We start from the raw sequence: 15307 nt of genomic DNA, 5'->3' as shown, positions 1-15307 counted from the left end.
CAAAAGGGATGAAGTAGAAAGGTTTGTCTTAGGCAAAGGGAGGATTCCTGTTTCTGGATACTTGAAGATGAGAAAGGGTGTGCATGTGGCTGATTTTGAAGGAGGTAATGTTGCCTACCAGTAGTGGAGGCATGATCTAGAACAACCGGACCCACATATGTAACAAAGTACATAGTTATCAAGTAACTGAAGGACAAGCATATATTCATCAAACTACAGATAATAAATACTGTAATCTTGATATTCTTTCCACTTGGTAGTTCTATCTTGTTCCCCCACTATTATCCAAGGGAACTGGGGATTATCTGTGGCTCAGAGAATGGTCCCTGATCTTGTGATAGTCAGATCCTCTTCTTCCTTTATTGTCTTCACTCTGGAATGGTCCCTGTTGCTCTTCTGTGTCCTACACTGTATTCTGACTTCCACCTACATCACTCAGTGGCCAGTCCCAAGTATGGAAAATGCCTCTTTCTATGGAACACAGCCACCTTGCATTCTTCATTTCTTATAACATAATCTAGTGTCTTTGGCTTTTATCTGACCTTTGATTACCTGTCTGCCCTTTCCAACCCAAACCTGACATGTTCCCAAAGGAGGCTGAGCCTGAAGAAAATTTGACAACACTTCATTCTGCTTTAGTCAAGCTCTTCCTTTTTGCCAAACTTCCTTCCCATTCGGGGCTCCTAGGAATTAGAAATGAACCTTCAGATGAAGTTTTATTTTCTGCCCAAAGACTAAGGGGGTAGTGTTCTAGTCAGCTTGGACTGCTATAACAGAATACCAGAGACTGGATGGCTTAAGCAACAAACATTATTTCTCACAGTCCTGAAGGCTGTTAAGTCCAAGATTAAGACACTGGCAGGCTGAGTTCCTGGTGAGAGCTCTCCTGCAGATGGCCACCATCTTGCAGTATCCTCACAGGGCAGAAGGAGAGATCACAATCTCATGTGTCTTCTTGGAAGGGCACTAATTCTATTCATGAAAGTTCCACATTCATGACCTAATTACCCATCAAAGGCTCCACCTCTTACTATCATCACACTAGGGATTAGGGCTTCAACAGAAATTCTGGAGGAACACAAACACTCAGTCCATGGCAAGTGGCTATAATTTTATAACAGCATTGGGTGGGTGTTTTTTTGCCAGCCACCAGCTGCAAGGCCTTGAGTCATTTTCTCACCCAGAAGAGTCATCAGGGTTTTATACAAATAAAAACTTTCTTTACCAACCCTCCTGTTCATATCTGAAGTGTGAGTAGCTGCACACCGTGAGAACCTCAGCACCAAGCATTTATTACTACATTATTTGAAAATAGAAACAAGATTATCCCATGTTCCTTTTTTTTATTTAAGCAAAGAGATATTTTCTCATAGTAAGGCTCCATGATATTAAGAAATATTCCAACTTATTAAACTTCCAAATATTAAAAGGTACTGAAATAATATGCAAGTTAATATGCAAGATATGTCTTTCTCTTTAAAATTTTTAAACCAAGACATGTTCTTAAAACAGAGACTATTTTTATTATTCTTTTCTTTAGTCTTTTTGTGGGAGAATTTAATAAAGATTTGGAATTGAGCAGGATAACAAAAGGAGGAAATTGTATGGGAAGAGAAACAATATCAGAAGAGGGAGGGGAAAAGGAAAACAGAATTCCAGTCTTTATTTAATTATCCAGTTAGCTCCTTTAAATGCCTTTTGTACAATAAAAACAAAATCTTTCTTCCTAGAAACAAAGTGAATTTATGAATAATAATTCCAGTGAACAGATCCTATATGCTGATCCAGTGATTACAGAGATAGAAATCTTTCTCCCAGAAGAACACAAACCCACAGACTACAAGGCGGAAAAGAATACAGGATCCCTGGAGACAAGAGACTGCCTGCAAAACTCACTACTCACCAACTCTACAGTTGTGTATATTCCTGGTCTCAGCACTGGGTATAAACCCCAGATTTCGAATTTTCTCACTGGAGGAAACCATCTCAGCAAAAAAGATGAAACATCTTCCTCAACTCTCAAACCACTGGCTGATTCCTCAGACCTGGGGGGAAATGCCAGGTTTAAAAAATACCCTAATTTTGCTTTTTCTGTCTCAAGTATGAATTCGCTAAGCAACACACTATTTCTTGAAGAATTAAGCCTCATTTTAAATCAAGGAGAAAGAAGTCCTCTGGACATGCAAAGTTCAGTTGAGGGAGAAACAACCATGCTCTTGGAAAATGCTTCACCCAACGAAACTATTCCAGAACAGACCCTTTTGCCTGATGAATTTGTTTCCTGTTTGGGGATCATGAATGAGGAGTTGCCATCTATTAATTCTTATTTTCCACAAAACATTTTGGAAAACCACTTCAATACAATTTCACTCTTGGAAAAGTAAAGCTGCATAGTCAAAGCTAACATGGGAAAGCTGCCTTGCAATCTGTAGCTGGATCTCCTCCTCAACATAAATTTAATTCTATCCTATTTTTTAAAGTTAGAGAGTTAAGATCCAAAGATAGAACATACTTCACAGTCACAAAGGAAGCACTAATATTAGGTACACCTTCTGTATTTTAAAAAAGTATCAATAATTATATCCTTTTTATTTCCCCTCATTACAGGGCACAGAACAGATCTCTCTATTGTACAAAAGATAAATAATACATGGCATGTGGTGGTGAAATAAACATTGAAAATACTTCTTAAAAATTGAGACATTAGTGTTTGTTTGCAAGGAGAGAAGCAAGTTTAATTTTCATAACTATTTTGCTTTGTTTTTTTCAAAAATTAAAAAAAAAAAACTAAAAGCAGTTTTCTTATCATTAAGTGTCCCCATGAAGAAGATGACCATACATTCTGGTTTATGCTGGTTTATGGTCCGTTGTTACAGTGTTAATTATAACCAGTGCATGCTTTCACTCTTAGAACAATCCCATTTGGATGATAAATCATATAGTCACTCTATTTATGAAGACTTTAATGTCCAGGGTATAACAATTTGTTATAATTCACTTTTGTTTTTGCATTGACAATCTTTACTTTACTTTATATCATTTACTAAAGTCATCATTTCCAAAATGAAACATTACTATTCACAGTCTAAAACATATACTCTTTGCTATGAATTTCTATTGTTTACCTTAAAATATGTGTGTTTATTGTACTTTACGTATTCTAAAAGTATATTTTAAATTACTAATGAAATGCTAATATCAAATATCTTGACTTGTAAATGATCATATGCCTTTCCTTTAGTTTCTTTGAATGGGGAATAGAGTGAAGTAAAAAGGCAGGTAGTACTTGGTATAGATATAGCAAAAGAGGGACGCCTGGGTGGCTCAGTGGTTAAGCATCTGCCTCCAGCTCAGGGCTCAAGTCGTGATCCTGGAATCCTGGGATTGAGTCCCACATCGGGCTCCCTATGGGGAGTCTGTTTCTCCCTCTGCCTCTCTCTGTGTATCTCTCATGAATAAAATAAATAAAATCTTCCAAAAAATGAAAAGAAACAGCAAAAGATGGAGACAAATCTTTAATGTTTATCAACCTGATGAAGACAAAAAAAGTTTTTGTTAAGCTTAAGGGATTGCAGCATTAGTTGATCTATGTATGCTTCCGTTGCAGTGAGCACCTCCTTTAGAACTCTTCTTGTCAAAAAAAAAAAAAAAAAAAAAAAAAGGGATCCCTGGGTGGCGCAGCGGTTTGGCGCCTGCCTTTGGCCCAGGGCGCGATCCTGGAGACCCAGGATCGAATCCCACATCGGGCTCCCGGTGCATGGGGCCTGCTTCTCCCTCTGCCTGTGTCTCTGCCTCTCTCTCTCTCTCTGTGACTATCGTAAAATAAAAAAATAAAATAATAAAATAAAAAAGAACAGAAGTGTTGAGAGATTAAGTCTGAAAAGACAAGGAGGGACCACTCTTTGGAGGCCATGTATGCCACACTGAGGAATAGACATTTAAAAAAAAAAAAAAAAAAGAACTCTTCTTGTCTCCTGGAGATAGAAGGAGGCTCCTTTCTCTTCCTATGGTGTCTTTTCCATACCCACATTACTGTTCAGTACAGAGAAGATACTTCTAGTTCCATCTTTGCCATTAGCTCTTGTTGGTCCCAATGGACTAAAAACTGGGGCTATACCTATCGTGGAAGCAATGTGCCTGCCATTGCTCCAACTCAGGGAAAATTTCCATTGCTTCATCACAATGCAACATCATCAGTGAGAAAGGGTTTTCTTTCTATGATTCTTTTTTTGAAGATTTTATTTACTTATTCATGAAAGAAAGAGAGAGACAGAGGCATAGGCAGAGGGAGAAGCAGGCTCCCTGCCTGCAGGGAGCCCGATGAGGAACTCGATCCCAGGACCCTAGGACCATGCCCCGAACCAAAGGTAGATGTTCAGCCACTGAGCCACTCAGGTGTCCCTCTATCTATGATTTTTTTTTTCTCAACAACTATCCATTGAAGTATTGAATGTGCAAGGCACTTTGAGCAATACAGATGTTAATAAAATCAGCCAAGTCCCTGAAGCCTTGGGGCTTATATTCTAGGAACAAGAAACAGACAATATATGCCCTTCAAGGAGCTTATATTTTAGAGGGAGGGGATAAGAATAGGGCTGGAAAGAGGCAGAAAAAAATAAAGAAGAAAAATTCCAGGTAAATAAATCTTGTGTAGAGAGGTAAAATGAGGTAATATAGTAGAGAGTGATTTGGTGGCCACTTTTTGCTGGGCAGTCAGGGAGCTTTCTCCCAGGAAGGGACACTGACATTGCCATCTGAATCACAGGTAGGAGCCAGTGTGCGAGAATCAGCTTGCCACTTTAAATTCCTTCTATGGAAAAATTCTCCAGTACCTAATATCTCTATTTCTTTGTCTCCTGTACAAGTTGGCCCTCATCCCACCCCTCCGCGACCTCCCTTTCTCACCCAGGAATCTTCTGTAGATTTGAGGACAAGTGTGTAAATCTTTTTATCTTTCCATCCTGATTATTATTAACTTTCTTTCTCCGAGTCTCTGAGTTTGTAAGTTGTTGCTTCCCAATGGAGATGTCATGCTTACTGGTATATGGGTTAAGGAGCAGGAGGAAGAGAGAAAGAGGCAGGAAAAGTCCTTAAGATACCGTTGAAAAGGAAGAAGGAAGAAGGGGAGAGAAATGCAAAGAAAGAAAAGCAGATTAATCCTCAATGATGCTGAAGCAAAATGGAACCCCAGTTTCAGACAATGCTAAAGCTGATTAAGGGACATTCAATTCCCTCCTGTTCTAGTATCTTCTTCACATGTGACCCCCTTTTCTTATCTTGAAGCAATAGGGGTAGACACAAGTGAGGTATAGTTTGGGGGTGTTTTCTTGGTTTACATGTGTGTTTTATCATTTTTTAAAATTAGGGATGTGTTTTTGCCAAAGTTAGAGAACAATTGATGATATAAAAAGGCTTTTGAGTTTTAGCTGTGGTTCTCATGTAATGTGGGCTGCTGTTTGCCCTGCTGGTTCAATCAAAGGGTTTTTCCAGCCTTTTTCCCCCTTTTTTTATATTTTCAGTCATCCTCCCTTTGACATAGAGGCAGCATGTGACTATGGCATAGAGCAGAGGTTTTCAAAAATTAATTTTAGCAACTCATACCCTTTCTCCAAATGAAATCTATTGCAGAAGCACAAAATGTAAAATAGGTGAAAGCAAATCTGCTGAAACAGACGTTGAAGGTCATGCCTGACCCCAACAACCCTCTTCTGCATCAGCCTATGCTTGTAGGATGAAAATCCCAGTCTGGGGATTCTCTCTTCCAAACCTGGGTGACCTGGGCTCTGGCCCTCCTGGAAAGGCCAGTATCTTGGAATTGTATCCTCCATCTCCAACCACAAGACTGCCAGCCTAGGTGAAAGGGATCAGAACACCCTCAAACAACCTTACTTCCTGAACAGTTGCATAAAAAGGAGCTCCTCTCAGAGAGTAATGGAGCCAGTTCTACATGTAATAATTAACTTGTTTCTTTCCAATTATTTTACCATAAATGTTTGGGTTTTGTTCAAGTTTATGCTCTTCTTGTGATCACTGAGAATAAAATATTGTGTAGTGAACATAATTAGATTTTATAAACCCAAAGATTGTCAAATTGTGTTGCGGTTTATCTCTTTACAAAGTAATTATACCAATTACAGAAGGTGATGTTTTAATGGGAAATGTTATCCACTTGGCAGACACTATTGATTTAAAATAAAAGAAGTGATTAAAAACAATTTATGAATTTCTCTTGGGTAAAAGCATGAAACCAATATAAAATAATTGGATTCTGATTCATAGAATGGATTGTGTACCTTGTTCCTGGAAGCTACAGTTAAGGCAATATTACAAGGAGCTCCAACAAAGGATTGACGGAATGTTATTATGTCTCTTCCTTACTGCTAAAATTACATCATTAAATCCCAATTAATGTTTCATGTTAAAACTCCTTTAGCCATTTTGCTAATTTCACTTTTCAACTTAATTTAGGATAAATACTCTGCATCTTTTATATCTCGTATTTCCATCAATTTTCTGAAGCTGCATTTCCTTTATGCTTATATTCAGGAAAACAACCTATTCTCTAATATTTATAATTAGCATTTAGCAGCACATTAAGAACTTTTTCTTAAATGGTCTATTTTTTGTTTGGGGTGGTGAGAGGATTCTGGCCTAACTTTACGAAAAGAAAAAAAAAAACCCACGATACTACACAAGTATTATAGAAACATAGCTCTCTCCTGAGATTATTGGGTCAAAAATTCAAGCAAAACAAAATGATGTTTCTACCATAAAGGCATACCTAAAGCTAGTGATTCTATCAGAGCACAGGAAGGAAATCGTAGTCAAGCCCTGGAACCCAAGTGTGAGATACGGAAGTCAGTAAACCTGACCGTTTTCTTTCTGTTCATATCCTGTTTGAGAATATTATTAGAAGTGAGAAAGAATACAACAGTGACATTTCTAAACTTAATTTTTAAGCTACATGGTAATTCATGAAAAAACACTTTAAAAAACTGTAAATGGGATGAAAAGTGACAGTACCTCTTCACACCCCGGCTTCCTGTGCCCCACCCCCTTCATCTCAAGTAGTGACGCTCAACAAGTTAATGTTTTTCTTTCCTTTTTTTTTTAACCCAAATGGTTAACATATGGTATTGCTCTGTGACTTGCTATTTTCACCTAGCAATATATGTTAGAAATCCTCACATGTTGTTATATATAGCTTTGTCTTATTCTTTTCAGCAGTTGAATAGTATTCCATAGAATAAATGTGTTTTAATATATTTTCCTATTCTATTAATGGACATTTAGATTGCTTCCAATTTTTCACTATTAAACCCATTCCTGGGGGCACCTGAGTGGCTCAGTGGTTGAGGGTCTGCCTTTGGCTCAGGTGGTGATCCTGGGTCTGCAGACCGAGTCCCACAACAGGCTCCCTGAGGGAAGCCTGCTTCTCCCTCTGCCTATGTCTCTGCCTCTCTCTGTGTGTCTCTCATAAATAAATAAATAAAATCTTTTTTAAAAATTCCTGTAATAATTCCTTTTGTATATAAATCCTTACAGACACATGAAAACCAGTTGGCGGGTGGGGTGGGGGAGGGAGGGATAGATGCCTAAATGGATTCAGCAAGAATGGGAATATGAGGTATGGGACAGTAGAGAGAGGCAGGGAATGTTGGTAGCTGGTAGACATGTGGAGTAAAGAGGAGGTGAGGAAAGAGCACTAGAGGACCTGCAAAGCAAGCACTGTTAGGGAGTGCAGGACCACTGCTGTCCACCTAGTAAGCAGCACTGACCCTCAATTCCCACTGTACTCCTGCTTTTGTTTCGGTGTTTAGGACTTCCTAGTAAGCATGCAAAATTTGATATTCACTAGATACTAAAGGATGTGATACTCACCCCAAACCTCTTCTTATCTGGATTTAAATGAAGTTTGGCCCTCATTTTGGCCCTTTGGTATTCAATGTAGAAGATATATTTTTTTCTTTTTTGGTCTCTGTTGCTGAAACTGAATATCACTTGTATTTCATTAAATGAGATTAGGATTTTAAGAAGCTGCCAGCTGCCACGTATTTGCAGGTTCATTTTTCCTTTTTTAGTATTCATTGCACATTCCCTTCAATGTGCCACTTTAGAGATTGCATTTGATTGAATAGAGGAAGCCTATGCAGAACCCTGTGAGAGATGGGAGGGAGCTTACTAAAGCCCTGAGCAACGTGGAAAAGCAATTGTAATGCACACACACACACACACACACACACACACACACACACACAAAGACAAACCCAGAATTGCTTTGGAAACACAATATATGGTAGATTCAACTTATCAGGGCAGCCCTGGTGGCTTAGTGGTTTAAGCGCCACCTTCAGTCCAGGGAGTGATCCTGCAGACCCGGCATCAAGTCCCACATCAGGCTCCCTGCATGGAGCCTGCTTCTCCCTCTGCCTGTGTCTCTGCCTCTCTCTCTCTGTGTCTCTCATGAATAAATAAATAAAATATTTTAAAAAAAAGATTTAACTTATCTTCATCACTTCAATGAAATGTTCATTTTCAAAAACGCTCTTTAAAACTCTTGTGGGGTTTAAATTTCCATTTTGTTTCTTTTGTTTTGCCTAAGCAATGAAAATCCTCATTTAGCAAAGAAATTGCAAAAAAGCTCATAGAACTACAAATATACCTGCTGTTGCAAGTAGGTGAACTAAACTTTCTTCTTTTATTTTCCCTTTAAGATCTTGGATTAAGGTCAAACAACCAGGAGTTTTCATTTCAGATCTACCCCATACCAACTGTGTCACCTTGGGCAATCACTGGAGTTTCAGGTGTTCTCTCTTTGTCCTATTTTCTGTAACAGGGATTCTGACCTTGGTGTACCTTGCTAAAAGACTTGATTACCTGACCCTTTCTGCTTCCTTCAATACTTTCTTCACTTCACTCCACAGACACCACAAGCCATGACCTCTTTCTTTGACCACTCATTCTCAGCCTCTTGGTCTGCTTTCCCCTAGTGTCTCTGTCACATAAACATTGGAGACCCCACAGCTCAGGCCTTCGTTTCTCCTTTAGTGATGTCATCAATTCTTGTGGCTTTAAGCACTATCTATCTACACATCATGAAAACAGATTAGTCTGGCCTCTACCCTGAACTCCAGACTCACTCAACAGTCTGTCTGACATCCATTCGTACGTCCTCATGGCCCGTAACACCCAAATGAGATGACCTGTTAAGCCTTCTGTTCTCACAGATATCCCCATCTCAGTAAATAGTATTGACATTTTTCCAATGCTCACAAATCTAGGTATTATCCTTGACTCTTTTTGTTGCTGTTGTTCTCATTCTTCATGTCTACTCTATCTGGAAATCCTATCCACCCTAGCTTCAAAATATATCCAGAAACTAAATCACTTCTTACTACCTCAATTTGATCACCCTCGTTCAATCACTATTACCCCTTGCTTGGGTTATTGCAAAAGTCTCCTAAAGTCTATCTTCAACAGCACAATTGTATGTACCTAAAAGATCCTGCTAAAACAATACTTGTTTGTTTAAAACCTGGAACAGCTTCCTATCCCACAAGCAATAGCAGTGTAAGTCACTATGGTGACCTATGAGGCCCTACCTAGTTTACCACTATCTGTCTCACTGGCCACCCAGTAAGCACCTCACGGCCTTTGCTCTTGCTATTCCTTCTTCCTGGAATGTTCTTCTCTAAGACTGTTGCAATGCTCATGAACACACTACCTTTAAGCCTTCCCTAGTCACTCTATCTAAAATCGCAACCCTCCAACCACAGCCCATACTTCCTACTCCTTTGCTTTTCCTTTGTCAAAACACTCATCACTATCTAAAATCAAGTATGCTGCATATTTTAGACATTAATCTGTTCACTCTCACCTACTACAATTAAAGATCCAGGAGGGCAGGAATTTTGTCTGCTTTTTCTTACCATAAATCTTTAATGCTTAGAAGAGTGCCTGCCACATAGTGGGGTGCTCCACAAATGTTTCTTGAAAGAATGAATGAATAAACAATGGTCCAATATATTAATTCCATCTGCTTCATATGAGAAGGAAATCAATATTGCATGAAGGTATCCAATAGCTTTCAGACCTCAATGTATTTTCTGAGGCTCTATCACAACACTCTTATTTTATCACTATCATTGTTGCTTCTCTGCCACTGAGTTAATTGATGAGAAAGCAATCATATGATATAAACAGAAGCATTTTTCTTTTCAACTGTGCAGTTTTCTTTTATTCCTTAGATCATTTCAACATGACAGGTTTTTCAACCACCTTTTTTACTTTTGACCAAAACCGTTATTTCAAAGGGATGCATATGGTGGAGTTAACAATACCTCAGTACTCAAACAATATCTTTCAATTCTTCAAGAGGAAATGTTTCGAGCCACCGTGCTAATTAGATAGCTCTCTGGCTGATAACCAGGGCCAGATGAATTACATAATGTATTAAAGAAAATGAGCAAACAGGGGCTTCACCTTACAGAACATTAATTAAATAGCTTACTCAGAAAAACAACAGCTGAATTCTAAAAGACTGGGCATTCTCATAGTTGATAGGAACTTTAGCTTAAGGAAATGTCACTAAATTCTACCTAAAATAGCCAAGTAGAGATATTGCATAGAATGTACTTATTTATTTGTTGTTTCAAATGTTTCAAATGTTGCCATCTAATTGTGTTTCAATTTAGAAAATCTTCATTTTCTAAATGAAGCTGGGGGTTGGTTTGGTGATATGTGCAGGGGGCAATTCCTACTTTCCTGACTCCTAGTCCAGATCTCTTACAACCTACACCAAATTGGCTGTTTAGAAATGGACCAGTGGTTCTCGCTCACCTAAACATTAGAATCACCTGGAAAAAAATTACCAAAGCCTGCTCACCATGCCAGCCTCATTGATATTTTTTCATGTGGGTATTTTATGCATTGCTAGGGTTGAGAACCATCCATTTAATTGTTCCTCCTTGTGAAAAGAAACTTTTTGTCTTTGTTCACTATTTTTTAGCAGCAATTTTTCCATCACCTTCTCTTCTCAGAGACAACTGATGTGGATCAATGGAAGCCCTTCCCCCTCACTCTACCCCATCTACAAACTTGTGTTCACCTATCTTCTCCCCTTAGCTCCATAAAACAAAAGAGGTACACATTTTCCCTGTCAGGCTAATGTCTCCACCTGGTAGTGGATGGACTCTTCCCCTCATCTTGTGCCACCTTAGGGACTGGCTACGGGTGTCTCTTTACATATCATATTCATTGTGTTCCCATTTACCAGTATCTGTCTCATAGTAAATATGATAGAGACTTCTAATTGTCTATTCAACATCTATTCTCACATTCTTACTTAACAGAGCTCCTCCAGCAATGAAGCAACAAGGCATCCCATTAAAAGATATTTTGTCATGAGGTGTGGCCATGTGACTGACTGAGTTCCACTCAATGAAATATACATAGAAGCTGTTAGAAGGATTTCCAGGAAGTTTTTTTAAAGAGGGAGTCAAACAAATGGATAAATCTTTTCCCCTCCTCTCTCCCCTCTTCCTCCTTCCTGACTGTAAATTGGGCATGATAGCTAGAGCTCCAGCAGCCATGTGGGACCATAAGGTGTCCTGGAGATAGAAGCTATCCACTGGGGATAGTGGAGCAGAAAGATGGAAGAAGGCCATGTCCCAGATGATTTTGAGGAGCTTCCCTGGAGCACCTATCTCTTACTTTTAAGATGAGACTACTATTTTTATTTATTTGTTTAAAGATTTATTTAATCTCTACACTGAACATGGGGCTCAAACTCATGACCTCAAGGTCAAAAGTTCATGCTCCTCTGACTCAACGAGCCAAGTGCCCCAAGAATAATACTTTTAAATCACTGTTTAAATCACTGCTCGTGGGGATCCCTGAGTGGTGCAGCAGTTTAGCGCCTGCCTTTGGCCCAGGGCGCGGTCCTGGAGACCCAGGATCGAATCCCACGTCAGGCTCCCAGTGCATGGAGCCTGCTTCTCCCTCTGCCTGTGTCTCTGCCCCTCTGTGTGTGTGTGTGTGTGTGTGACTATCATAAATAAATTCACATAAAAAAATAAGTCACTGCTTGTCCTGCTATCCTGTATCTGAATTAATCAAAATGAATGCAATAGGCCATCAGAAATTATTTTTTCAAAGAATTGATAGAGTATACCCTTATGGTGGTCATATATTGTCTCCCCACTTTCCCTTTTCTAAAAACTACCCCTTTCCTTCTCCACATGTTTCTTTGGTGTCACCCTGGTCAGCTGGCTGCAGTTGACTGTAGGAATGAGCTAGGGGCAGATGGGGCTAGGCAGGGAAAGAGCTCCCATAAATCTGTGGGCTCCTACAAATCCCAAGGACACTGGAGAGGTCCCAGAGTCAGGCTCCTACCCATCCCAAGGAAACAGAGATAAGACAATAAAAACAAAAATAAATAAATAAATTAGGCTCCCTAGCTCCAAAATATTAGAGAGTACCTCCCTTTGATGGTTAGCAAGCAATCACAGAGATTCACCAGACCCCAAAAAAGCCATATGTCAATCACTCACTCGAGACAGAACAAAGAAATCTCAAGGCTGTGGGCTCCTTGGCTAGGTTCTCAATAAAAGGCCAGCCAAAAAGCCCTCAGTGGCAACCCTGTCCAGACCCCTCTCACTTTTTTTTTATAAATTTATTTTTTATTGGTGTTCAATTTGCCAACATATAGAATAACACCCAGTGCTCATCCCATCAAGTGGCCCCCTCAGTGCCCATCACCCAGTCACCCCCAACCCCCGCCCACCTCCCTTTCTACCACCCCTTGTTCGTTTTCCAGAGTTAGGAGTCTCTCATGTTCTGTTTCCCTTTCTGATATTTCCCACTCATTTTCTCTCCTTTCCCCTTTATTCCCTTTCACTATTTTTTATATTCCCCAAATAAATGAGACCATATAATATTTGTCCTTCTCCGATTGACTTACTTCACTCAGCATAATACCCTCCAGTTCCATCCACGTCAAAGCAAATGGTGGGTATTTGTCTTTTCTAATGGCTGAGTAATATTCCATCGTATCATAGACCACATCTTCTTTATCCATTCATCTTTGCATGGACACCGAGGCTCCTTCCACAGTTTGGCTATTGTGGACATTGCTGCTATAAACATCAGGGTGCAGGTGTCCCGGCGTTTCACTGCATCTGTATCTTTGGGGTAAATCCCCAGCAGTGCAATTGCTGGGTTGTCCCCTCTCACTTCTTAGAGCTTTCTCTGTATCTTTGCTTAATAAACTTCTATCACTTTACTCATTCTCCGTTGTCCGCAAGATTCATTCTTCGACTCCATGAGACAAAAACTTAGCTCTCCCATATCAATGTGAGGTATCCTCATCCAATATGGATGAGTCCTGCCCCAGGACTTGCCTCTGGTCATAACAATTGGGCTAGAGGTGCAAACTTGACCTAAGCTGGGCCAAAGTCTCTCCCAGGAGTTTTAGAAAAAAGAGACTCTCTTCAGTGACAGAATTTTAGATGCAAAGTTTAGAAGCTGTTGTCAATCATATTCTTCTCCGTGTGACCAGAATAAAAGGAGGACGGTCTGCAAACATAGAGTGAAAAGAATAAACATGAGCAGAAAAGGCCAAAGAGGAGAGATGGAATGAGAATGTTAAATGCACCTGTATCCTTGGTCTTAATTATTAATAAAGTTCAATCACTTTCATGATTTACAGTATATGAAAAACGTTTATCATACAGTTTTTTGCTTAAGCTTCTTAAATTGCATTTATTTATGATTGAGAGTCCTATTATAGGGACACCAGGGTGGCTTAGCAGTTGAGTGTCTGACTTTGGCCAGGGCGTGATCCAGAGTCCTGGGATGGAGTCCCACATTGGGCTCCCCACAGGGAGCCTACTTCTCCCTCTGCCTGTATCTCTGCCTCTCTCTCTCTCTCTCTGTATCTCATAAATAAATAAATAAATAAATAAATAAATAAATAAATAAATAATTTTTTTAAAAAGAGAGAGTCCTATTATAATCCCTTAGAATAAAAAAGAAAAAAAGCTTTCTATTTTGCTCCCAGAATCTGTATCACTTTCTTTTAATAATGATTAGCAATGATGGTATTTGTTTTATCGTGTACACTAATTTACCTCATATGAATAGGGACTATAACACAAAGATATATTTGATGTTATTTTCAGTAAATTACTGGAGTTAAATCTCAAGCCATCCTGACAACTTCTCCCTACTTCAATTTCTTTGCAATTACAGAGAGCTCGGCAATAAATGCTTTTCAGCTGAAAGAAAACAATATAAATTTTAAAAGCCTGTGAAGGACCACTAGCTTTCATTATCAACTCATTGTGGGTCCTATTTGGAAGACTAAAATAGAAACCAAATTCTAATGTTTTTCTTTTTATAAATGCATATAATTATTATCTTTCCATCTCAATAATTCTGCCTGGATAAAGATATTGCACGTTATCTAAGAAGAGAAAAATCCTTTTAAATTACATGAATGAGCTTCAGAATGTAAGTAAAGTAGGGCTAACCAAAATGTTCAAGTGAAGTGATGCAAATTTCTTTTCCTATGCCGACATAAACAAAAATCTTTTGCACAGAACGAAATTTTATGTGGTAAAACGTGTAAAAGAGAAAGCAGTTTATCTGTGTTTGCACAGGAATCAGGTAACTTTGTCATAAACTGGGGAAAAAATGACTTGAGTGTCACCTCCCACGTCTCCTGGTGTGAACAAGCTTGAAGGCTACTAGTTGCCATAACCTTTAGCACATACACACTTGGCAAACTAAATCTCAGTGCACAAATTGAAAAAAAGTATCTACTATAAATGAGTTCTACAAATTTATACTGGGCTCTTCTCATGCCTTATTTACCTTCCCAGCCTCTTGTGAAGCATTATAATCTCTATCTTATAGCTGAGGAGACTGAGTCAGAGAGATGTTGCATCTCTTACCTAGCTTCTGAAATAGGTCACCTCAGTCCCACCATGTCCCTCACTGTGTGAATTCCTCATGGTATGGGAGTTGCTGTTTAAATTGTTCTTTAAATTAACATTTGCATGCAAGGCTGGAATCTTATTCTTGGTAATAATAATATGTACAGCACCAAGAATATAGCAATTACACCAAGAATAAAAGTCAGCAGGTATTTGTGAAAAGAGGAATTACATAGGGCACACCTGTAAAATAGTTACAGCTTTGGTAATAACAATCATTTAAAATCTAGGCTTGACCACCAAATGCATCACATGATCCTGAATCGAATCCCACACCAAGAGTAAGTAAGAGGGGAGATTTTCTGTTGAGA

General features: G+C 39.1%; 1 protein-coding gene across 1 annotated transcript in view; it reads left to right on the top strand.

Moving 5' to 3' along the window:
* The window catches only part of IL23R (interleukin 23 receptor), a 63479-nt gene extending 60306 nt beyond the window's left edge, over nt 1-3173 (top strand). Inside the window, exon 12 of the mRNA XM_041771812.1 lies at nt 1731-3173. Within this exon, the coding sequence (XP_041627746.1) occupies nt 1731-2384 (654 nt within the window). The 3' untranslated portion in view covers nt 2385-3173. The remainder of the gene's footprint in view (nt 1-1730) is intronic.
* The last annotated feature ends 12134 nt before the right edge of the window (nt 3174-15307 follow it).

Source organism: Vulpes lagopus, chromosome 10 (genome assembly GCF_018345385.1).
Source record: "Vulpes lagopus strain Blue_001 chromosome 10, ASM1834538v1, whole genome shotgun sequence".
NCBI classification, from domain to species: domain Eukaryota; kingdom Metazoa; phylum Chordata; class Mammalia; order Carnivora; family Canidae; genus Vulpes; species Vulpes lagopus.
Note: the sequence above shows the minus strand (reverse complement) of the source record. Positions and strands in the feature narration are given on the sequence as shown.